At 38.9% G+C, this 25,085-nt stretch overlaps 1 protein-coding gene across 1 annotated transcript in view; it reads right to left on the reverse strand.

The window, feature by feature from the left end:
• Positions 1-2,697: 2,697 nt before the first annotated feature.
• The window catches only part of LOC137325611 (inactive ubiquitin carboxyl-terminal hydrolase 53-like), a 102,481-nt gene continuing 80,093 nt past the window's right edge, over positions 2,698-25,085 (reverse strand). Inside the window, exons 14-17 of the mRNA XM_067990880.1 lie at positions 11,087-11,129; positions 9,914-10,935; positions 9,200-9,284; positions 2,698-5,068 (exon numbers count right to left, since the gene is read on the reverse strand). Of these exons, the coding sequence (XP_067846981.1) occupies positions 9,223-9,284; positions 9,914-10,935; positions 11,087-11,129 (1,127 nt within the window). The 3' untranslated portion in view covers positions 2,698-5,068; positions 9,200-9,222. The remainder of the gene's footprint in view (positions 5,069-9,199; positions 9,285-9,913; positions 10,936-11,086; positions 11,130-25,085) is intronic.

The following is a 25,085-nucleotide window of genomic DNA, read 5'->3' on the forward strand; positions in this document are numbered from 1 at the left end:
CTATGATTTTTGTACTCGTGCAAAGCAATTGGATAGGTGATCTGATATAATGTAACAGGAGCAGTATAGCTTCCTTCAATAAGTGGTTTCAAATCCATTCTATTGCATGCAGGTGGCTGTATAACTCCAGCCTTCCTACATTTAGGTACAACCAGCTGATTGCTGGATCAACAGTGCCTATTAACAATTCCTAGCAATGACTTTTTTGCCTCATGAAGTCCAATATTTTTGCAACAAATTTTTACTTTTACTATGTTTTGATAGGTTTTATGCATGAATGTTAATGTGTATAATTATATAGATGTCAATGATTTGTCTATGCCCAGAGAGTTAGCAGCAGCTTTCACTGTGCAAAAAATCACCAGAAAGGAACCAATCTATATGCATTGTGTGAACCTAGTCCTCATGAGAATCTCACTCAATTCCACCCCTCTCACCTCTCTTTTAAAATCCTCCTTTATTGCCTCCCCACCCCCAAAGGCTTCTCTGTGAGAATTCCTTCCTCAGCTTGTCCTGAACAACTCATCCTTCATAATTTCAGTATTAATCTCAGCTCCCTTTTCCCTCTCTCTCTCCTTAATTCACTGCCCCCTATCCTCCCTAAACCTCCTCTCTCATAAATTCTTCTAGTCCCATTCACAGGCACCCCTTCAACCACATCATCTCCCATGACCTCTCTACTCCCATGGTCTTGATCACTGACAAGGTCATTTCCAGCCTCTTGTATCTCTCACCATCCACATTCCCCTACTTTCACTTCCTTCATTGTCTACCCTCAGAGAAAATTCTCCCGTCACTTACAAACTCCCAGCTGCCTAGCCTTTGGTTCTCCATTTGCCGAGATATCTCTGCAGCCAGTGATTTACTCAACCACTCCCTCACCTTCAGTTTTAATTCCCTCATCCCCTAGCAAAAACACCACTATTTCCCATCCCAGTTATTGCTCCTGCTGGAGAAATGTTGGGGGCCCTAATTCCAAGGGGCACAGGCAAGCAAATCTAGTGCACAATTGGCTTACCCATCCATCACCAGATCTCACTGGACCACATCAAGGTTTACTGTGCCTCACATTCTTCTGCCATAGCTATAGCATGGTCCTGAAGAGTAATTGCAATCCCTGGCTTTTTTTCCCCCCCACTACCAACCACCTACTTGAACCCTCTGCCCACCCCCTCCGCTAAACACACATTCCTGGAAATCTTTGTTACCAAAAGAGTTCATTTGTTCCACTGCCTCTTTTCCACCCCCTCCCCTTGCCCAATAAGCCAAATCTCTCCCCAGGCAACCCCCAATCCCAGAGCCCCCCTTCCCTCATCTCTTTCGAGTTTCTCTTCCATTGTCTTGTCCACTAGACCCACTTCCTACTGCCTTGACCCCAGTCGCATTAAATTGCTATGCCACTTAGTTTCCCTTCCAGGCTCCAATGCTAATATTGTAAAAGGTTCCCTCTCCTCGGGTACTGTCTCCCTTCCTTTCAAAAACGCCATAATTGCCAGCTCCTCAGTTGTCCGGCTCAGTAAGACTGCCTTTGCTTGTTTCCACACTTCCTTATCCGATCATAGCCATAGTATCTCCAACAATAGCATCTCTTCCTGTCCCCATACTGTTATCGCTGGTAACCCCAAAAGATTTATCCTTAAGCCCCTCCTTTTCCTCATCTACATACTGCCCCTTGGCAACATTAGCTGCAGATTATGGGGTTAGCTTCCAAATGTACATTGTTGACATGCAGCAACTCTACCTCTCCAACACCTCCACTGCCTCAGTGTTGTCAGACTGCATGTTTAATATCCAGTCTTATATGAGCCACAATTTCTTCCAGCTAAATATTGTAAAGACCAGAAACATCCTCTTCATCCCCAGCACAAACTCTGTATCCTCACCACTGATTACATCCCTCTCCCCAGCAGGCTCAGGCTGAACCAGACCATTTTCAAACTCGTCGTCCTATTTGGCTTCAATTTGCGCATTTAATCCCATAACTTCTCCATTACTGTCTACTTCTGCGTCCGTAACATCACCCACCTCTGATCTCACGGGAGCCCTCATCTATACTTTTGTCACTATTGCAATGATTTCTTGGGCAGCCTTCCTCCCTAGAACTCTCCATTTCTCTGACCGGCCTCTTATACATCATTGTCCACCCCACTATTGGTGGCTGTGCCTTCAGGCACCTACACCCAAGCTTAAATTCTCTCCCTATAATCCTTCTGCCTCTCTACCTGCAAGACCCTCCTTAAAACACTTTTCTTTGACCATTTCTCCTAATGTTTCCTTCTTTAGCTTGGCATCTATTTTTTAAAAAATTAATCCATATGAAGCACTTTGGGATGTTTTTCTACATCTAATTGCTATACATATGTGCTTTTGTGTCATCACTCAGAGGGTTATGAATCTTTGGAATTCTCTACCCCAAAGGGTTAGGGATGCAGAGTCATTGAGTATATTCAAGGCTGAGATCAATAGATTTTTGGGCTCTAGGGGAATCAAGGGCTATGGGGATCAGGCAGGAAAGTGGAGTTGAGGTTGCAGATCAGCGGGATCGTATGCTCTCCTACTGCTCCTATTTATGTTCTTATAAAACTTCAATTAGGGTTACAAATATTTATAAGAACTGAGCATTGTTTGTAACGTGTAGACATTCCAGTGTTGAGACCAAACTGCATGTCCCTACATTAAGTAAAGATACTGAGAAAATAGGATGAAAAATATTTTATTTCAGGTTAATACTTTTACCTGAGATTAGTACATGTAACCAGAAATAACCTTTTTATACAAATAACTAAATATTTATTCCACAATATGTATCCAAAGCATAATAAAAATCAGTGTTACAAATACTCCCTCATTTTACATAGAAAAATAAATAGGCACTCTGTACTAGCCACAGTTTGGCCTCGTGTCCATATTGGTCCTTTTATGCTTAATTGTTCCACAGGCTGGATTAATCAGATGTTTGGAGTCAAAAATTTTCAATACAGTATTTTTACAGCACAATATAAAATAAATTTATAGTTAAGGAATACTTAGGATTAAATGTGGCTTTAAGGCTTTCTTTCAAGATATTTGTGCAAAGTAATGAAACAGGTAAAATACTTATATGCAAAGACACCGTTGATAGTAAACTATGTTAACTGTTCAGTCCACAGCAAAGTTCAGGGTTGTTCAGAAGATTTCTAACCATCCTCACTTTTCACTGGGGCCAAATGGGGTTTTAGCCCTAAAGATACAGGCATACTCAAAGAAACCAAGACTTGGGACAAGAAAATCCATTTTGATACAAAAGTGCATTAGAAGCATTTGTTACAAATAATGTTATTGATTACTTAATCTGCCTTTCAGGTGACATTTAAGATAAGTAATTTTAAACAGCTTGCTTATAAGGAACTCAAATGCCATGAGCATGTGTGCATAGTAACAGAAAAACAAGTGTACTGTTAATACATAGTATTCTAAAGATAATACTTTTATGAAAAAGTTAGTCAGAGAATATCTACATGCAGATATCATTTGTATATTTCAAAAAAATAAGTTACAGTACCTCAAATCTCAACCTGCATAGAATCTTCAATGTATAAGAAAATTCTTTTATAAAAAGCATTTTCAATAAAATGTTAAAAGTAGTTATTCAGAATTTTGGCATTTGTGGCTTCAGATCTCCATGTGACAAAAATCCTTGATATACAGTACTTGTATATTTGCATACAGTTACTATTGACCTTCAGTAAATCACTTCATTTAGGCTTTTGCAGTTTTGAAAGTTCATTTGTATGGATAGTAACTGATTTAAAAAGTATCCAAACTGCACACAGAGGGCAAGTACTATTTGTTATGAAATGTTTGAATGCTTCTATGCCTTGTACATAAAACCCATAATTTGTGTTCGTAATTATGAATAAAACTAGTTGCTGCAAGCTAATGACAAATACAGAAAATTTTAAAACCATTTAAACAAAGCTTTAGAAATAAAAATAGAAGTTATACTGTTTTGTTTTTAAGTTAGGTCCTCAAAAAAGTGATTAGATCGGTTGTCATTAGATTCTGTATTTTTAAAAAATATTTGTTGACTTGCTAGGATTATGCTTTGATATTTTATATACCAATAAACATTTTTTGCACTTTTTTTGGATAGCTGACAGTGTCTTGGACATTTGGACAGGAGTCTCTGGGAGTGCATCAATATTTGCATGGGTTTCCTCACAAATTAAAAAAAATTGTTTATTAACAGTTTTTTTTAAAAAGTGTCTTGATACCACTAAAATCTTTTGGTTCAGATAGTTTATTCCTTTCTACTGCTTTTTTCCCCCCCAATTGATGTGTGTTCAGTAGGTAAACTTACCCACTTTCAAATTATTTTAATTTCCTGCACAACTGCATTTTGCTCAAAGGTACAAAAGGCTAGATTTTTGCCAATTTAATTTGAAATCAATTTCTGCTTATCACCAGCTTTTCCTTTTATGGCAATTTATCAGTGTTTCCTCTGGTATAAAAACTTTAAAATTCAGCATATTAAAACAGGAAAATAAGTTTAAGGAAAACAAGACAGACAGTTTTATCTTGTTCTCTGTAATTAGTAATCAACTTTGCTTAACATTTTCTTGGCATAGGATTTAAGACGGGAATATTTGAAATGATTCCATGTGAAAGCTCAAAATTGTGGTTTATACAAAAAGGTTAAGTAATATAAAAAAGTCATTAGCAATGTACAGAATACAAGTTTTTGACTGACATTTTAAAAATGTTTGCACATCTTCACCATGCACAGCACTCGAGTTTTTACAACAAGGAGCAGCACTACAAAATCTTTTGACTTCGTCCACCTTAAATGAATGACAGCTGCACTCTGCTGGACAATTTCTGCAACATCTATTCTTATGGCAATTTCTATTGGAGTTCTTCCTTTTGTATTGTCCTCCAGTTATGCGGTCTTTAAAACCAACTTGGAATTGAGTAAAATTAGGTTCCTTGACAATTTTATTTATGGTTTATCTCACTGGTCATGCGAATAGAGATGTCTTCAATGACATGTATGTTGAATGGCACACGAGGAAGAAGATCTATCCATAGCCTGGTAAAGTAAAATGAAAAAGATGCTTTCTCAACTGCATAAATATAACAGTACGTAGAATACATTCTATCTAAATGCACACCATTTATTTCATTTACCAAAAACACAAAACCATCATGTAATAATTATTACATTCTACTCCCAAAGTCATCAGGCATATTGAAATTCCTTGCACAATGATTTAGGTTGAAAAAAATGAGTTAAGAGTTCAAAATATCAAAGCATTTTCATGGTTGATCTGAGGTCGTTAAAGCTTCTGCTATTTAGGAACAGTAGTTTCAATACCATAGAACAGACACAGTTCAGTGGTAGCATTTTCGCCTGAGTCAAGAAGGTCATGGTTGCAAGCTCTACTCCCCACTTGAGCACATAATCTAGGCTGACACATCAGTGCAGTACTGAGGGAGTGCTGCACTGTTGGAGGTGCCGTTTTTTGGATATGATATTAAAGAGAAGCCCCGTCTTCCCCCTCAGGTGGACGTAGAAGATTCCATGGCACTATTTGAAGAGGAATTCTCCCGATTGTCATCACCAGTATTTATTCAACATCACTAAAACAGATTATCTGGTCACTTATCTCATTACTGTTTGTGGGACTTTGTTATGCACAAATTGGCTGCTGTGTTTCGCTACATTACAACAGTGACACCACTTCAAAAGTACTTCATCGGCTGTGAAACGCTTTATAAATGCAAATATTAATGCAGATTAATGCAGTATGCTATTTTTGGATGATTGTAGATTCTGCTGAGTAATTTAATCGCTCTGATTTTGCTCGAGTGTTATCTCTAGTCACAATATAAATGACTACACACTGGTATTCAATTTCTATTTTTATTCTATTTCCAGACTTGGGACATTAGCAAAATTTGATGCATCACTGTTCATTGGAAGGTAAAAAGTTCACATTTACACTTGTCCAGTATCAACTAGATTCAATTGCAAATGTTTCTAAAATGCAACATATATTCAATTGCCCAAAATTGTCAGATTTGTGCTTATATTCATATCTCCCTCTTTTTATCAATGCTGTTTAATCTGCCTTGTATTTGTGGCTAATCAGAAAAATGGTTAACAAAAATCTCAGCTTGACACAATGCACAAGCATACTAAAAAAATGTAACCGGGAAATTAAGGAAGTTTTATGGAATGAGAGGATTCATAATACGGATGCTGCAAATACTAGTACTCACCTGACGAAGCAGAAAGCCTCCGAAAGCTTGTGATTTTTAAATAAAACTGTTGGACTATAACCTGGTGTTGTAAGATTCCTTACATTAGTATTAAAGGACACATACTTGATTTACAGCTTCTGGGTTTCAATTAAAAATTTTTTTTTAGAAAAACAGAATTAGGTGAAATAATGGGCCAGATTTTGCTGAAAAAATAACGGTGTCTGAATGACTCACACCATTATTAATGCGCAAGTCGGCCAGCATCTTGAGGCAAGGAAGAGATACCCAGTGAATTGCGAATTGCCACAAGTTGCTGGCCAATATGCACTGCTCCATTAGCTTCACGTAAATGGCATCTTGTGCTTAACCTCCCCATGATTTTCATGAAGTAGCCGCATTTGCACATTAACTGTCCATTAAACCCGCCAAAGAAAATTAAGTCTAGTAATTAACAGCGCAAGTACCCTTTTAACAACTTGATAATTGTTAACAACTGCCAATCAACCTCTCGCCCAGTAAGTGACCAACTTTAAGTGTGGAGTCTCATTCCTTCAGGTTGTGAATTATCTTAGGAGAGTTTTAAAATGTCATTTTAAATTTGTTTTCTTACTTTTCCTTTGTCTCTTTCTCTTAATCCAATCTTTCTTTCCCTCTATTTCTTTCTGTACCTGATTTGACATTCACCCACTCTAATTTACTCTCCACCTCAGTCCTTCCTCTATTTCTCAATCCTTAAACCTCATTGGTTAAAGAGATACACTGTTTGTCCCATTATTCACCAAGGTCCCAGATGCCCTTTTGCCCTCGCTGCGCTGTTATCAGCTCGCACTTCCAGCAACTTTGTGGGCAAAAAATTTTAAAACCTAAACGTGCACGATCAAGTCTAACTACTTTTACAGCATTTACAGCAACAAAATTTCAAAGCACAATAGAAAACTAGTTACTTAAAACAATACTGGATTGCAGGTTAGGCATGATGCCCACTGTCTCAAGCTGAACCAAACCATTCACACCCTCAATGTCCTATGTGACCCTAAGCTGAGCTTCTGACTCCATATCCTCTCCATCCCAAAGACTGCCTACTTCCACTTCCGTAACATCACCTGTCTCTGCCCGTGCCTCAGCCCATCTGATGCTGAAACCTTCCTCCATGCTTTTGTTACCTCCAGACTCAACTATTCCAAAGCACTCCTGGCTGGCCTCCCATCATCCACTCTTAATAAGCTTGAGCTCAGCCAAAACTGCCCATATCCTAACTTGCACCAAGTCCCGTTCACTCATCACTCCTGTGCTCGCTGACCTACATTGACTCCCTTCCAGACAGTACCATCCACGGAAAAGGACGTAAGTGAGTGATGAATGTAAGGAAATATAGGTTAAGGTATTTAGGGGAACCTGGCTCGAAAGGGTTAATTAGTCAAAGCTTTAACAAAGTACTATACTATAATAGACTGCTTTTAAATTAACTTACAGCAGCTGAAGGCACTAACAGCCATGAGAATCTTGTTATTGCAAACTAAGGGAGGAACATAACGGTACCCCCCACTACTTCAGACATACTGGAATGCTAAAGCTAGCCTATAGGGTGATTTATCAACTGCAGGGACTGAGCAACATAAGGATATGGAGAGATAAGGGGGCCACAAGGCACTGTCTCTTTTGGACAAATAAGTGTTGTCTATATGATTGGGTAAATTAAAGGGAGTATTTTGGAAAATACCTGATTGGATGTATTTTGCTTCAATTCCATTTTTTGGGGAGTATAACTGGGAAGTCTGAGCCTTTGTTAAGTGTAGAGAACAAAAAAAGTACCAGGCAGGTAAACGAGAACGAGAGCACGTGCTTGAAGGAATGGGGAACGAGGTCGCGGCTTCTATCCAAAGGACAACAGGGTAATATCATTCTCAATTATGCTTTGTTAACTACTGCTTAAATACTGTAGGGTATTTATTTAGCACAAACACGAATCAGGTCATTTGCTATTAACCATTATGGTGTCAGTCTCGAACAGTGAAGAGTAAAAACTGGCTACAAATGAACTCCCAGGCTAAATGACAACGTTACGCTGTAACAAGGTATCAGGAACAGTTTGAGTGGCACAGATTTATTATCTTGCAGGAACTATGTGCAACACTGTAAATTTTACATAATAATCCAAGGTTGCAGTAACATTGTCGTGTACAGTAGCTACCAATTTTATTTTTTTTCCCAACAGACAACAGAAGGCAACTTGTCCCAAACCCAATGTTGTTGAATGAGCCACTAAGCAGTGCATGTTACTTACTGTCAGGTTTCCCTACTTACCACTCAGTTTATCTCCTGATGGAACCGAGAAAATTGGGCATAAACTTCTGCTCTGGTAGAAGAGTTCACGACGCCACGAGAACAGGCCTAGGAAGACGTTGCCTCCTCACCCTTACAGTCGGATATGGTGAATATTTTATGTTTTGCTATCAACGCATTTCCCACACTAATGTGGGAACCTGGTCTCTAATTTATGGGTTTATATGCACTTTTTCTGACTTAATATTTTCAAGGAGAAAGACCATAAAGCAGATATATGGAAATGATCTTAATTTTTTTGGTTAAGTATGTGGCATACCCTTTCCCAGGAACTCTAGATCACAAGATGGGCCATCTTCATGTGGACCTTTTATCTAAAGTTGTCTTGTGATTTAGAATTGATCTCATCCCTCAGAATACCAACACCACTGTCTTCCCATTGCAGCAGCTAACTGTTTCTTAAACAAGTCCTGGCCTCAGACATCCTTCCTGGCAATTGTTCCTGTTGATTACCCTTTGTGTTGAGAAATACTTCTTGCATGTGTCCTCATCTTGCCCTTCTCTACCCCAAATCTGTGCCCTTGTTTACGAACACAACTATCGTCAACAATAGGTACTGAATAGAACAGCAATATAAGGTAAAATACACAATTGTGACTTGTTGGGAAAATACCTGGTTATGTTTCACAGTACCAATTATGAGTGGGAGTTTCCTTTTCTGGGACTATGCATCATTTGAGATGTATTCACAGATGAACCTGTATAAAGAACAGTTCACAGAATTATACAATCACATCATTTGTATATATAAAATTAAATCTTAACCACGGTCGAATAAAATTGGAATCAAACTTTACAGAATTATGGACATCTTAGAATCTGCAGATTTCTAAATCTATATTTTTATGTCATTAATCCCATCTCAGTTTACTGTATTAAAAACATATCTAAGGCTAAACATATTCTCACTCTCAAAAACAAACATTCACATTTTGCCTAACTTCTATTGATGTAGAAGACATCCCATAATAGAGCTACTATGATTCCTATTCACAAAGCTTTGGAAGAACCACTGAGATATGGGTTTCCTTGCATCTTAACCACCATTTATTGTAAATTTGTTTTATGGACATGGTTTATTCACAATCTATGGGATCGATGAAACCAATACCTCTCTGCAGTGTTTCTACCTAAATTATATATAATCATAAACTGAGGCACATTCCTGCATATTAACACTCTGGTTATACATATATTGCTATAAAATGGAAAACATTAGAAATACATAGAAGATTGAGCATTATCTGAAAGAAAAAGATGTGTTAATATTTCAGGTATAACCCTTCATCAGTTGTTCAACTAGTTCCAATTTTTAAACCCAACTCACCTTGAAAGGGAAGTTCTGCACCTTGCTGGGATTCATTAGCTTTCATATCTGCAAAGTAGAGTTTAGGTCTCTCATGGTATTTGACTCTGTAAGTATCAGTCATACAACTATCCACAGAAAAATAGGTTGTTGGAGCAACATGCCTATCCAGTTGTGCTGAAGCAGCATTAGTTTCAAACTTTGCAGAATTGTCAGGCACATTTATTACTCTATCACGTGAGAACTCATGATCAAAGCTCTCTTCAGGACTTGAAAACTGCCCTTGACCAAAAGTCCTTTTAGGCACCTCATTCAGAGGCACCGTTGCATTATCTGTAAACTTTGATTTTACACATGCAGCTGCTTTGGTCAAAATGGAAACATTTTCCTTTTGCTCCTTTAGTTCATCTATTGGTCTGACATTTAAGGTGTTGCTGTCCAAACTGGATTGGGTTCTCCGATTATACATCTTTGGAGGCAGAGGCGGTGGCGATGACCTTACTTGATGGGCAGATTCTAGGAAGTTATCTCTTGTTTCATGACCATGGTGTGAACTTAGTCCCTTAGAGAGCAGGCACCGAGTGAATTGAGAATTTTCAGAGGAACTGCTGGCTGGACACAAACGTATTGGCGATCCAGACTGTGATGCTACTGTATTTATTTCCACATGCTGAGACTGGGAAGGAAAACTATTAATTGTGGAACCCAGTGTAGCTTGCAAATTGTTACTAGAACTTTTTCCATAAGCAGCTAGTGAAACCTTCTTGAAGTCTTCGTATGGAAATATATGAGGATCTTGTGGTATACATATATCCTCGTTATTGAACTTTGCTGAAAAATTTGGAGCAGGTTTGTCTGTGGAGGGTTGTTTCAGTTGCTGCTGTGGACATTCATTATCCTTACAGTACCTGTGGTTCTGTAAGTTCAGTCCAGATGACTCTTGGAACACAGCCTTTTGCTTAGGGAAGAGAGCAGTTTTCCTGGCTCTTTCTAATGAAGGTGATGCTTGGCCTTTACCAAACCTGTCTATACCAAACTGTGATCTAAAAAAAACCATTAAAACAAGGTTAGCTTTACAAAGCAGGTTGAATTTCTCCCCCAGTAGGTTCAAAGTATTCCCCTTTAGAATAAAAGTGTCACCAAAAATTTCTAAAATGGAACGTTTTACTTGAATTTACTGTAACACCAAATTACCTTTGCACATTAGGTCTGTGAACATTCTTGTCTTTCAATTTAGCTGCAGTTGAAAAGGAACAAAAACTATTTTGTTAGTTCACATAACTGCAATTGCAAACAGTCCCTAATTCTTATTCCTATAGTGCAGTCAGATAGAACACATATTAAATAATCCAGTCAGGCTATTCAAAAAACACATTCTGAAATCAAATCAACACCTTTGCAAGATGCTTATAGATGTCATTACATTAAATAAAATAAATTATCTTTTGTGCTGTTGTGCTTGGATGAAAAAAAGTAAAAAGACAAATTACACTCCTCATAGAAATTAAAGATAATCAAAAGTTACATTTTGTAAAACATGAATGGCTTCATCCTCCAGATATACAGAACTTTTAGCACAGTAGAATCATAGAAAGGTTACAGCATGGAAGGAGGCCATTTGGCCCATCGAGTCCACACCGGCTCTATGCAAGAGCAATCCAGCTAGTCCCACTCCCCCGCCCTATCCCCGCAGCCCTGCAAATTATTTCCTTTCAAGTGCTTACCCAGTTCCCTTTTGAAGGCCATGACTGAATCTGCCTCCACCATCCCCTCGGGCAGTGCATTCCAGATCCTAACCACTCGCTGTGTAAAAAAGATTTTCCTCATATCACCTTTGGTTCTTTTGCCAATCATTTTAAATCTATGTCCTCTGGTTCTTGACCCTTCTGCCAATGGGAACAGTTTCTCTCTATCGACTCTGTCTAGACCCTTCATAACTTTGAATACCTCTATCAAATCTCCTCACAACCTTCTCTGTTCCAAGAAGAACATCACCAGCTTCTCCAGTCTATTCATGTAACTAAAGTCCCTCATCCCTGGAATCATTCTAGTAAATCTCTTCTGCACCCTCTCTAAGGCCTTCACATCTTTCCTAAAGTGCGGTGCCCAGAACTGGACAATACTCCAGTTTTGGCTGAACCAGTGTTTTACAAAGGCTCATCATGAGAATTTAGGAGGCATGGTTAGTAAGTTTGTAGATGACACCAAGATTGGTGACATTGTGGACAGTGAAGAAGGTTATCTAGGATTGCAACGGGATCTTGATAAATTGGGCCAGTGGGCCAATGAATGGCAGATGGAGTTTAATTTAGATAAATGTGAGGTAGATCGAATCGGGCCAGGACCTACTCCGTTAATGGTAGGGCGTTGGGGAGAGTTATAGAACAAAGAGATCTCGGAGTACAGGTTCATTGCTCCTTAAAAGTGGAGTCACAGGTGGATAGGGTGGTGAAGAAGGCATTCAGCATGCTTGGTTTCATTGGTCAGAACATTGAATACAGGAGTTGGGATGTATTGTTGAAGTTGTACAAGACATTGATTAGGCCACACTTGGAATACTGTGTACAGTTCTGGTCACCCTATTATAGAAAGGATATTATTAAACTAGAAAGAGTGCAGAAAAGATTTACTAGGATGCTACCGGGACTTGATGGTTTGACTTACAGGGAGAGGTTAGATAGACTGGGACTTTTTTCCCTGGAGAGTAGGAGGTTTAGGGGTGATCTTATAGAAGTCTATAAAATAATGAGGGGCATAGATAAGGTAGATAGTCAAAATCTTTTCCCAAAGGTTGGGGAGTCTATAACGAGGGGACATAGATTTAAGGTGAGAGGGGAGAGATACAAAAGGGTCCAGAGGAGCAATTTTTTCACTCAAAGGATGGTGAGTGTCTGGAACGAGCTGCCAGAGGCAGTAGTAGAGGCGGGTACAATTTTGTCTTTTAAAAAGCATTTGGACAGTTACATGGGTAAGATGGGTATAGAGGGATATGGGCCAAGTGCAGGCAACTGGGACTAGCTTAGTGGTATAAACTGGGCGACATGGACATGTTGGGCCGAAGGGTCTGTTCCATGTTGTAAACTTCTATGATTCTATGACTTCCATACTTTTATACTCTATGCCTCTATTTATAAAGCCCAGGATCCTGTATGCTTTTTTAAAAAATTCGTTCATGGGATGTGGGCATCGCTGGCAAGGCCGGCATTTATGGCCCATTCCTAATTGCCCTCGAGAAGGTGGTGGTGAGCCGCCTTCTTGAACCACTGCAGTCCGTGTGGTGAAGGTTCTCCCACAGTGCTATTAAGTAGGGAGTTCCAGGATTTTGACCCAGTGACGAAAGAATGGCGATATATTTCCGAGTCGGGATGGTGTGTGACTTGGAGGGGAACGTGCAGGTGGTGTTGTTCCCATGTACCTGCTGCTCGTCCTTCTAGGTGGTAGAGGTCACGGGTTTGGGAGGTGCTGTCGAAGAAGCCTTGGCGAGTTGCTGCAGTTCATCCTGTGGATGGTATACACTGCAGCCACGTGTGCCGGTGAAGGGAGTGAATGTTTAGGGTGGTGGATGGGGTGCCAATCAAGCGGGCTGCTTTGTCCTGGATGGTGTCGAGCTTCTTGAGTGTTGTTGGAGCTGCACTCATCCAGGCAAGTGGAAAGTATTCCATCACACTCCTGACTTGTGCCTTGTCGATGGTGGAAAGGCCTTGGGGAGTCGGGTGAGTCACTCGCCGCAGAATACCCAGCCTCTGGCCTGCTCTTGTGGCCACAGTATTTATATGGCTGGTCCAGTTAAGTTTCTGGTCAATGGTGACCCCCAGGATGTTGATGGTGGGGGATTTGGCAAGGGTAATGCCGTTCAATGTCAAGGGGAGGTGGTTAGACACTCTCTTGTTGGAGATGGTCATTGCCTGGCACGAATGTTCCTTGCCACTTATGAGCCCAAGCCTGGATGTTGTCCAGGTCTTGTTGCATGCGGGCTCGGACTGCTTCATTATTTGAGGGGTTGCGAATGGAACTGAACACTGTGCAATCATCAGTGAACATCCCCATTTCTGACCTGATGATGGAGGGAAGGTCATTAATGAAGCAGCTGAAGATGGTTGGGCCTAAGACACTGCCCTGAGGAACTCCCGCAGCAATGCCCTGGGGCTGAGATGATTGGCCTCCAACAACCACTACGATCTTCCTTTGTGCTAGGTATGCCTCCAGCCACTGGAGAGTTTTCCCCCTGATTCCCATTGACTTCAATTTCACTAGGGCTCCTTGGTGCCACACTTGGTCAAATGCTGCCTTGATATCAAGGGCAGTCACTCTCACCTCACCTCTGGAATTCAGCTCTTTTGTCCATGTTTGGACCAAGGCTGTAATGAGGTCTGGAGCCGAGTGGTCCTGGCGAAACCCAAACTGAGCATCAGTGAGCAGGTTATTGGTGCGTAAGTGCCGCTTGATGGAAGGTGTCGTCAACAGTGCTATCACGTTGCTGATGATTGAGAGTAGACTGATGGGGTGGTAATTGGCCAGATTGGAATTGTCCTGCTTTTTGTGGACAGGACAAACCTGGGCAATTTTCCACAGTGTTGGGTAGATGCCAGTTTTTTAACCACTTTCTCAACCTGCCCTGCCACCTTCAACGATATGTGCACATGTACCCCCAATCTCTCTGTTCCTGTACCCCTTTTAGGGTTTATATTGCCTCTCCTCATTCTTCGCATTTTTCTGCGTTAAATTTCATCTGCCATGTATCTGCCCATGCCATCGGCCTGTATATATCCTCTTGAAGTCTATTACTATCCTCCTCACTGTTTACTACTCTTCCAAGTTTTGTGTCACCTGCAAATTTTGAAATTGTGCGCTGTACACCAAGTCCAAGTTATTAATATATATCAAGAAAAGCAGTGGTCCCAGCACCGACCGCTGGGGAACACGACTGTACACCTCCCTCCAGTCCGAAAAACACAATCGTTTACCACTACTCGGTTTCCTGCAGGCTACCGTTCTGCCCTCCTTTACCAATGCTGAATTTAGACCCGGCTTGGGGACTGCTTTTAGAATGTTATTTTCCTGCTCTTTCTCCAGACTAATCCCATTTTCCAGCTTTTGCCCCATAACCACCATTATTCTTAATTTTTAAGTAATTATATCCAGTATTTTTGAATAGTAAAACCAAATTACCATCTACCACCACTTGTGGTACAGCATTCCACATTCTAATAACTCATGAAAGAGTTTCACTAATCCTTTTATGCATCTAGTTTTTAATCTTGAGATCACGACCTCTTGTCTATGAATCCTTTTTAATGTTTACCTTGGCTATTCCCTTTGTTATTTTAAGCACCTCCATCACATCCACTCAATCTTCAGTTTGAGGGAATACAACCATAGTAGTTCCACCTATTGTCATAATTTTCTTTTAATTTGCTCATAGGATGTAGGCAACATGGACAAAGCTGCATTTATTGCCCATCCTTGTTGTCCTGAGAAAGTGGTGGTGGGCCTAGAACCAACAACGTAGTGTGGAATTGGAGACATGAGAAGGATGAACCAGTTGGGTTTTTAAACAAAAAAAAAATCTGGCAGCCATTTTGTTCTGGGACTAGTCCACACATTACCAGGTTTATCGAATTCAATTTCACAACTCGGCATCCTGGATTTGAGCTCTTAACCTCTGGGTTGCAAATTCAGTACTGTGACCACCACTCTACCAAGTCCTAGACAACTCAGATCCTTTATCAGTGACATAATCCTGTTAAATCTGCACTGTATTTTCTCCAGAACTATTATATCCCTCCTATAGTCATAAGGCCAAAATTGCACAGTATTTCAGATGTGGCCTAACCTTTGTTCTGTACAGATTCAACATGATGTGATTTTTAAAAAAAGAACATGATTAGGATACAGCAACTAATGCAGGTCAGCAAGTACAAGGATGATGGGTGAGCAGGACAGGAAACAGGCAGCAGAGTTCTGGACGGGGTGAAGGATAGAGGAGCCAGCAAGGAGATTATTGGAATAGATAATGGAGTTAAATGAGTGGTTAAGGGCAAGATAGAATGGAGGGAGGTAGAGAGAGAAATCAAGCCATTCACTGCCTTTTCAAATTGCATTAATCCTCAAAATTGTATATTCATAAAACATTAGTTTTTATAGTATAATGTGCTTTGTTAGTACTATTATGGTTAGGTGTTTCAATTGATAAATAAATGTAGGTGGTAGCAAGATTTAAATTTACAGAAGCTCAAGTGTACTGCAATCATGAATCACGAGACTGTAAAACGAGACAACACAAAATGCAACTATCATTTGATCAACTACATAATTCCATTCAAGGTGGTCAGAATATTTGTTTTGTTTTATCTAATCACTTGTGTAAAGTAACCCAAGATGTGGTTAATGAATTCTTTCCTATCTACTGCAGCGTACAAGTGCTATCTCACTTCACAAGTATCTTTCTAGATTACTATACATCAGTATTAAATCTTACCATTTGTGACCTGTAATAATTCTCACTTTTTCCAGTTTTATCCAAAACCAATTGCTAAAATACTGATGCTAATTACCATAGGGATAGGGAAACACATTAAAAATTCTCTCTTTTCTCCTTCTCCTCCTCTTTCAAGAAATGATAAACAATTATCAACCCAGTATTCATGTTAAAAGTAAAAAGCAGCTTCATGATGGGCTTCCATGACAAGTTGCTCACCCAAAAAAGAGCTGCTCAGATTACCTATCCAAATGGAAAATTTCCAGTAGTACTCAGATAATCTGGGGCATGAAATGTAATTTCTAATGTTTGCTACGATCCTGTTGCAGTTCAAGAGAGACCACCCGTCACTGTAATGCAACAATTTTTTTTATTTGAGCAAATTACAATTCTTTTGCCTCACAGCTATGTGCTTTGAGGTGCAGCATCAAGGCCTCATTTTCTGGGTGACGTCTTTGAATGGTGCAATGTTATAGACATGCCCCAGTTGCAAGACATTTGATTATGTAAATAGTCCCATCCAAAACTGGGTGTAATTTGTTTCACCAAGAAAACTGGCATCCTTCCTATTTGTGGAAGAATGGCAATATGCCAAAGAGCACCCACAACTTGATCGTATACTTTTCGTAGAATAAGTCTACATTGAAAGTTAGATGGTCATCTGGCAATAATGCTCTAAGAATTCTATATGAAATCGACACTAGGGAGAACTCTAAAAGCTAGAGAACGTTTGCATAGGTTTAAACTTAAAATGGATGTAACACACTAAACTGGTTTTTGGAACACTGATTTTAAATTGGCTGATGTAAAGCTGCCACTAGCACAATGGGCCAAACAGCTTTCTTTTGTGCTGAAAGTTCTATTATTTGATAACATACATACATTATTTATATGTGTATGTATGTATATACACATATATAAATAATGAATGTGAGAGAGAGAGAGAGAGATCTAAAAAGAAAAAGGAACTGCATGTATACAACACTTTCCACGCTCTCAGGGCATCCCAAAATGCGGCACAGGCAATGAAATACTTTTGAAGGGTACTCATTTTTGTAATGTAGGAAACGCAGCAGTCAATTTGCACACAAGCTCCTACGAACAGCAATGAGATAAATGACTCGATGTTATTTGCAGAATAAATGTTGGCCCAGGACACTAAGAGAACTCCCACAGTACCATGGGATCTTTTACATCTATTCGTGAATGCAGATGGGGCCTCGGTTTATTGTTGAATCTGATAGCCAGCACCAGTTCAGCACTCCCTCAGTACTGCAATGAAGTGTGAACCTTCTGACTCAGGTGGTGAGAGTGGGACCACTGAGCTAAATTAACACTTGGTATACATTCTGTACATTTTTAATACTGACCTAAAACAGGATATTTTTGGTTGCATTTTGATTTTATTTTGATACATGCATATCATTCCCGTCCTTAAAAAGTTAATACTTCCCCACCCAACAATGCCATTTATACCCAAGTGCTCATCTTTACAATTTCAGGTTATGAAAAATGCTCTGAGCTAAAGTGCAACAAACAGGAAAAACCTGTTAACAGAATGAGACTGCAGTTGCAATAAGAGCTTTTACAATGCTGGATGACAACTAGCAGAGAGAAAAAAAACTTACCTAAACAATGCTTACAACAAAAACTAAATAGAATGCATAATTTCAGCATCCATCCCATTTAATCTCACTTTCTGAATCTTTTGATAACAATCAACTTTCATTTTAAATTTGTTTGATTAAATTAGTACTGGTGGTTATCTGAACAGTGAATAAATATCATAAGCAGAACATATCTAAAACAACAGAAAACAATACACCAGGAGGGAGTGGAATAGCTTAAAAGTTATGGGGTAGAGATTCCACTTTGGACGCATTTGGGAAATTGGACGCAATTTGCACTGGTTAGGTTACAGTTCAAGATTCTGCTAAAATGCATTTGCATAATCACAAACGTAAAATCTTCCATGAACCACCGCAAATCGGTAAGCATAATAGAACGTAATTGTTTATTTTTTTCCTTTTGCATTAAAAAATATTAAATGATGTATTTAAGAGTGGTAACCTGGTGCAGTTTTATTAATACAGCTGAAAATGGGTTTATCACTAAAAATAAGCATTTTTAATCAGTCTAGTCCTCCAGCTGTGAGTAACCTGATTTTAAAATCACTGAAATGACTTAAAAATACTACACTGCACCACTTACTAGTATCATTGATATACACTAGTCAGTTTCTTAGTAAATTAAATATTTTTTAATATGTAAAAACTTTTAAAATGTGCCTACTAGTGCCTGCACGCCTAAGAAAACCACACTCAATTTGAATACCCTCCTCAAACAGCTGCAATCAGCAGAAACTCGCCATCCTCATTATTTCGATCTGGGGGCGTGGCCAGTTTTGTGGGCAGGGCCGACTTCGGGCGCAGTGATTTTTAAACCAGTGTAAAATATTGCGGACACTCAAACGTGTAACTCACTTATGCTTAAAATTCTGCGATCTTTCTCATTGGTTCGGCAGATTGCACCTGGATTGTACTGATATAACTAGCGCAAACAAGCGGAAACTCTAGGCCTATGTGTTTTTCTTTTTTTAAAAAAAACAAAACTTTTTCAAAAACTTTTTTTTAATATTTAATTTGAATTTTCTTTAGCCTAGAAAGCATTCAATTTAGCACGTTCTGAAGCCTTAGTGATCTGGGTACAGTAATGGACATAAGCTTGCTATGTCCAGCTGTGCGCCATTCATTGCCAAGGAAACGGAGTCTTGCAGTAATCTGAATAATGCATGGTTTAAAAATGTCAGGCAAGATGGAGGAGCCAAGCATGACTCCCAAACTTTTATTATTTTCTTCTTAAAAAGGCAACTTATTTTCATTATGAAACACATTTTTATAAGGTGATGGCAGAATCACTAATATAGTAACTCTACAACTAACTGATGATTTTGGCAGGATAGTGGGACTTGATATTAAATAAGTGCAAATAATTTGACACTAGAATAAAATGGTGCAGGATCTCTTCTGGATCCCATGTTATCAGCACTGTTCCTAAATAACATGGAAGGCACAACGTAGTGTCAATTAAATTAATGTTACTAAAAGTATTCAATGTGTTGACATCAAGCTATAAGTAAGATGACTGGCATAACATGTAAATGAATTTGGGCAAATTATTAGGTGAACTTTTATATGGTCAGTTCTAGAACTGTACTCATTAGGGTACAGGGATATCCATTCACTGGGTAGATTAGAAGTGATGTGGAGATGCCGGTGATGGACTGGGGTTGACAATTGTAAACAATTTTACAACACCAAGTTATAGTCCAGCAATTTTATTTTAAATTCACAAGCTTTCGGAGGCTTCCTCCTTCCTCAGGTGAACGAAATGAAAGAACAGAAAACAACACTTCGTTATCATTTTGTTCACCTGAGGAAGGAGGAAGCCTCCGAAAGCTTGTGAATTTAAAATAAAATTGCTGGACTATAACTTGGTGTTGTAGATTAGAAGTGGAAGAGAATCTGGGTCTGATGATTAGCCATTCATAAAGTACCCAGTCCATGTGAAGCTACCATCAATAACACCAATCAAATACTAGGATGGATCACAAATGGATCACAAATGGATTTCATTGCAAGTTGAAACAGGTCATTTTAACCTGTATGACTCATTTAGAACATTGCACAACTTTAGATGCTACTTTCAAAACATAGGAATGGCTAGACGAAAAAAAGACTACGGTCCATCTAGTTTGTCTACCATCCTGGTAGTTATCAAAAGGACACAGTGTAAAAGATTCTGAAAATAGCAATTCCAAGGCTTCAAGTCTCTCATTCAGAACTGAACTTGCTTTTATTGAAGAAACTATGGCCAAATAGTGATGTAAAACAGGCCTCTAAAATAAAAAAGTAAGCACATTTCAGTTAAACTGTGCATTCCAGTTCAGCAATCACAACCACAAAATTAACTAGAAGCCAAATGAGATTAGAAAAACAAAAAAAGTTACACTGAATATCATTTTGGATCTTGGTCAGCCTTTGAACACAGCCACTGCGCAATAAGGCCTCCCTGCAACCTGATTCCATTTTCATGATAGTATTTGGTACATGGACAGCTGCAATAAGACTCATCAACACATCTCACAATGTACCAGACACAGGATGATCTCAAGAGTAGAGCATTTGATTCTATGCGATTTCAAAGTGTATGCTACCCAAAAACTACAGTGACTGCATTTCAATGGAATTTGTTGTATGTGAAGCACTTTGTGATGTTTGAAACACAAGGTGCTCAATAAAGGAAAATTTTCTTCTTAAATAATCCAAAGTAATGTTTTATTGGAGCCACTGACTTTTAGAATAACCTCAAGCAAGAATGGCTAATCTAAAATATAGTGCTCTTAACACTAAACAAACAATGAAAAGTAGCAAAGTGGGGAAATTTTATTACATAGAACTGATCAAAGTTGTTTAATTCTACGATAAAATTAGATGGAAAGTTTTTCTCTTAAATTTAATTTGCACTGGGTATTCTGAGTAGATGAAAATAAATCTTAGGGCTGGATGAGGTTGCAAAGCCAGGGTGGGACAAGGGGGGATTTGCAGATGAGGATTTTAATTTTGAGGTGGTGGGAGGACAGAAACTAGTGTACATCAGTGAGATGATGATTGATGGACAAGTCGGACTTAGCGTGGGACAGGATATGTATGACAGAATTTTAGACAAGTTGAAGATGAACGATGGGAGGTGAGCAAAGATAGCATTGGAGCAATCAAGTCTAGTGGTTACAGAAGGCATAAGGGTTTTGGCAGTGGAGGGGCTGAGGTAGGGTCAGTGTCAGAGTACTGAATCAATTTAATATTATGCAAAAGCAGATGTTACCACCTCTCTATCATTAAAAATAGCCACTAAGCAGAGATCTGCACCTGCAGATAGGTGAAATAACATGGACCTAGGCTAGAACACATCTCTGATCATTTCTGCCAACTGAAATTTCATATTCTGGTTCATTTAATTGTTCTTGAAATTTCAGTTTGAAGAATTGTTCTTCAATCTTTTTACAGCTAGTTGATTTCACTGACAAGAAGTATGGTAATCAAAACCTATCCTTGATGACGTTACTAAAATACATAAGAATCCAGCAATTAAGTATAATAACTAGCAAATGAACTGTAAAAGGTTGATAAAGACTTCCAAGTGGCTTAAAAAAATTACTGGTGTACAATGATCAATTAACTGAGGCTATGTAACTTACTTGCACAGGTATTCTCAATACAATTAGTAAAATTAACTCCAGTTTAAAAAACATACCAGAAATTCCCACTTGCTGGCTTGCCACTGTTATTGCATAACAGACAGGACAGGACAGAGCACCACATTTAGATTGAGTATATCAAAATCCTCACCACGTATGCTTAGCATGAGCTAATTATATTTCACTTTCAGAGCAGAATGAAGAGTGTCTTTTCATGATGCCATATCAGATTTCATGTCTAATTTGTTCCCATGGCAACAAACAAAGTACAGGACACCTACATAACATATAATGACGATTTATATGTCTGGTTAATGGAAAGTCGCAAACAACTTCTTTCTGTACATTTTTACTTGAATTTTTAAAGAAACTGTGCTGTGTGTTGATGTAGGATAAAGCATCAAGCTTTACTCAAGCAAAATGATTCTTGGTGAGGTAAAAGCAACTTAAACGTAGATGAGGTTTCTCCGATATAGGCCGGAACTTTCAACTTCCCATGACTTCAATGGAAAGGAAAATCGGGCTGGCGTACAACGGATGGCTGATCTGATATCACCCATTTTACATTCCCACCAAAGTTGAAAGTTCTGCCCTTAGTATTCCAACAGCCTGTTTGATATTTCTAAGTGTCTCTCTTCTATCTTGAAGGCCATATATTGATACCGTTCATTCCTATAAAGGCTATTTAAATAGCAACAAGTTTAATTTACATAACAACTTTAATGCAGAAAACATCCCATGGTGTTTCAGAGAAAGCGAGGGAAAGGATGCTAGCACGTGGAGGGAGAGATAAGGAAGAGTGACTGAAAGCTTGCTCAAAAACCCTTTCAAATGGTTTTTGAAGAGCGGAAAGAGAGGTGGAGGCATTTGGCAAGGGAACTCAAGACAGCAAAGCCAAGCCAGCAGAAGGCACTGCCACCAATAGTAAGGTAACAAGGGAGAGGCATGCACAAAGAGGCCAAAGGCAGAAGTCTGCAAGATGCAGAAGAACATACAAGGTTGGAGGAGGTTGTAAAGTTAAGATGGAACAAGACAATGGAGCAATTTAAAGATGAGAACAAGGATTTTAAATTTATTACATTGGGGGACAGGGAATCAATGTAGATAGTGAGGATGGGGAGGAAAGATATGGGCAAGCAGGATTTACTGTATGCCATGATATGGTTGGCTGTGCTTTGGATAAGTTGAAGTTTATGAAAGGTTAAAGATAAGAGGTTGGCAAGGAAAGCAGTAGAGAAATTGAATATGGAGTGACGTGTGGATGAGTTTTAGCAACTATGACTGACTGAAGCAGGTGTACGGAATCTTACAACACCAGGTTATAGTCCAACAGTTTTATTTGAAAATCACAAGCTTTCGGAGCTTACCTCCTTCGTCGTGTGATTTTCAAATAAAACTGTTGGACTATAACCTGGTGTTGTAAGATTCCTTACATTTGTCCTCCCCAGTCCATCACCGGCATCTCCACATCATGACTGAAGCAGGGGCAGAGGTATGTAATGTTGCAAAGGTATACGATGTAGGGAACGAAGGTTGGCTCAGAGTTGAACAGGATGTCAAGGTTTCACGTGGTCCAGTTTGGCCTGAGCAAGTGGCCAGGGAAGTGGATATGGTCTTCCTGATGTTCAATTGGAGGAGGTTTTGATTCATCCATGACTTATTAGTAGTGAAACCTGTAAATTATGGACACCTTAGGGACTGGCATCAGCTATCCTTTTTTCCTCAAAATGGTCATTGTATGGATTATAAAAATTCTCAGTAGAACAGGGAGTTCTTTACCCAGCATCCATAGCAGCAGAGAAACTGCTCTATCCCTAGGAAAGAGCCATGTAAGCATTCAATATCAGAGGTAGAGCAGTCTCTCTGCTCCTATGGATGCTGCATAAAGAGCTCCCTATTCATCAAAAGCTGTTTCTTTCATAAAATCCACTGCTGCCTCACGCTGAACTGCGTATCCCATGTTTTAAGTTGTCAAAGGGCTTGGTACATTGAAGGCTGTCCATTGTTTCAGAGTGCCTCTTGTATATTTTACCATGCAAGTTATTTGGGGGTCTCAATAAGCGTCTGTTTTTTTTTTGCAGGTGTTCACTTAACACAGGTTTCACTAACGGTCTACCTAAAATTGAGGGTAAACACCTGACCTTGCAAGAAACAATATTTCCCAGCATTAGTCATATTGTAGCCAGGGTCATAACACTGACAAGAGAAAACTGCCAAAATTTAACATTCCTTAGTTGAAATGTCCACTCTCAAACAGACAACAGGCTTCTTAAACAGTTAATGGTTCTTTTTCTTGTGAAACCTACCTGATTTTGTTCTCATGTTGTGCAGATTGAAAATACATAGAAGTTTAGGTCCTATTATCCCTAACCTTTTCCAACTGTTAGCCATTCAATAAAAAATTATTTTACAATTATTTGTACAAGATGTACAGATCTGTCAAAGACTTAATCAATCAGTCACTTCACAATTTATACAAAATAAATACAATATAAATGTCACATTATATCAAACTCTTCGTCTGACTCCAACTAAAGTTGCTCAATTACACGATTTTCAGTATTTGCTATAGACTGCCTCATTAGTGCTATACTATATAATATTCCTACTGAAGCATTATGTTACAGACTAGATTCAGGTCAGTGAAGATCCACTGTCAAAGAATGTCGTCATCAAAGCACGAGTACATTCCCAGTCCCCGTGGAAATAAAATGCCATAAGTGCCATGGAGGTTTTGGAACTGGAATGCACCAACCCGGGTGCAGAAGATAAAATATGACGCAAACACAGCACTGATCCCTTGCTAATAAGTTAGTGAATTTACAAATATAATAAATGTAATAAATTATTTCCAATTACTAATCACTGACAATTATTGAAAAATTAAGCAGTAGTGATATCATCTTCTATCCAGACAGAAACAACTGCCTCTTCTTTCAATATATTCTCAGCTAAAATCATCAAGAGAACAAATTCAAAGCAGATTTAGGTACTTGTTAATAGTTCAAACTAGTTACACATAACTGTGCAAAACAGTGTGGAAATCAACTAACTAGTGAAGAAAGAAATTTGTAACTGATTTTTTTTTAGGACTTCATTACCAATTTTTATGAAAACATTCAGGGAAACTCTGACAGACTAACATTAATCCACAGACCCTTAGCACAAAGCCTTTGACTAGTTCTTAAACAAATGCAATTTATGAACAATACTGTAACATTAATATAGATTTCATTAGAAAGCAGTAATATATAGTCAACAGACGGAGGCGGCAGAGCCCTGCAAACACCGGTTGGAAAAAAAAAACTCGCCCGTTGGCAAACTACATGCCCTCCTCATCTAAGGCCAAGATGACTTCACACAGAATTCCACCCTTTATAAATAGACACGTTATTTTCCTCTTCTGCTGACATGGAGATCCACGCATGGCTAAAAGCAGCAAACGATTTTTTACAGGG

The sequence above is a fragment of the Heptranchias perlo genome, chromosome 1, assembly GCF_035084215.1.
Source record: "Heptranchias perlo isolate sHepPer1 chromosome 1, sHepPer1.hap1, whole genome shotgun sequence".
NCBI lineage: Eukaryota > Metazoa > Chordata > Chondrichthyes > Hexanchiformes > Hexanchidae > Heptranchias > Heptranchias perlo.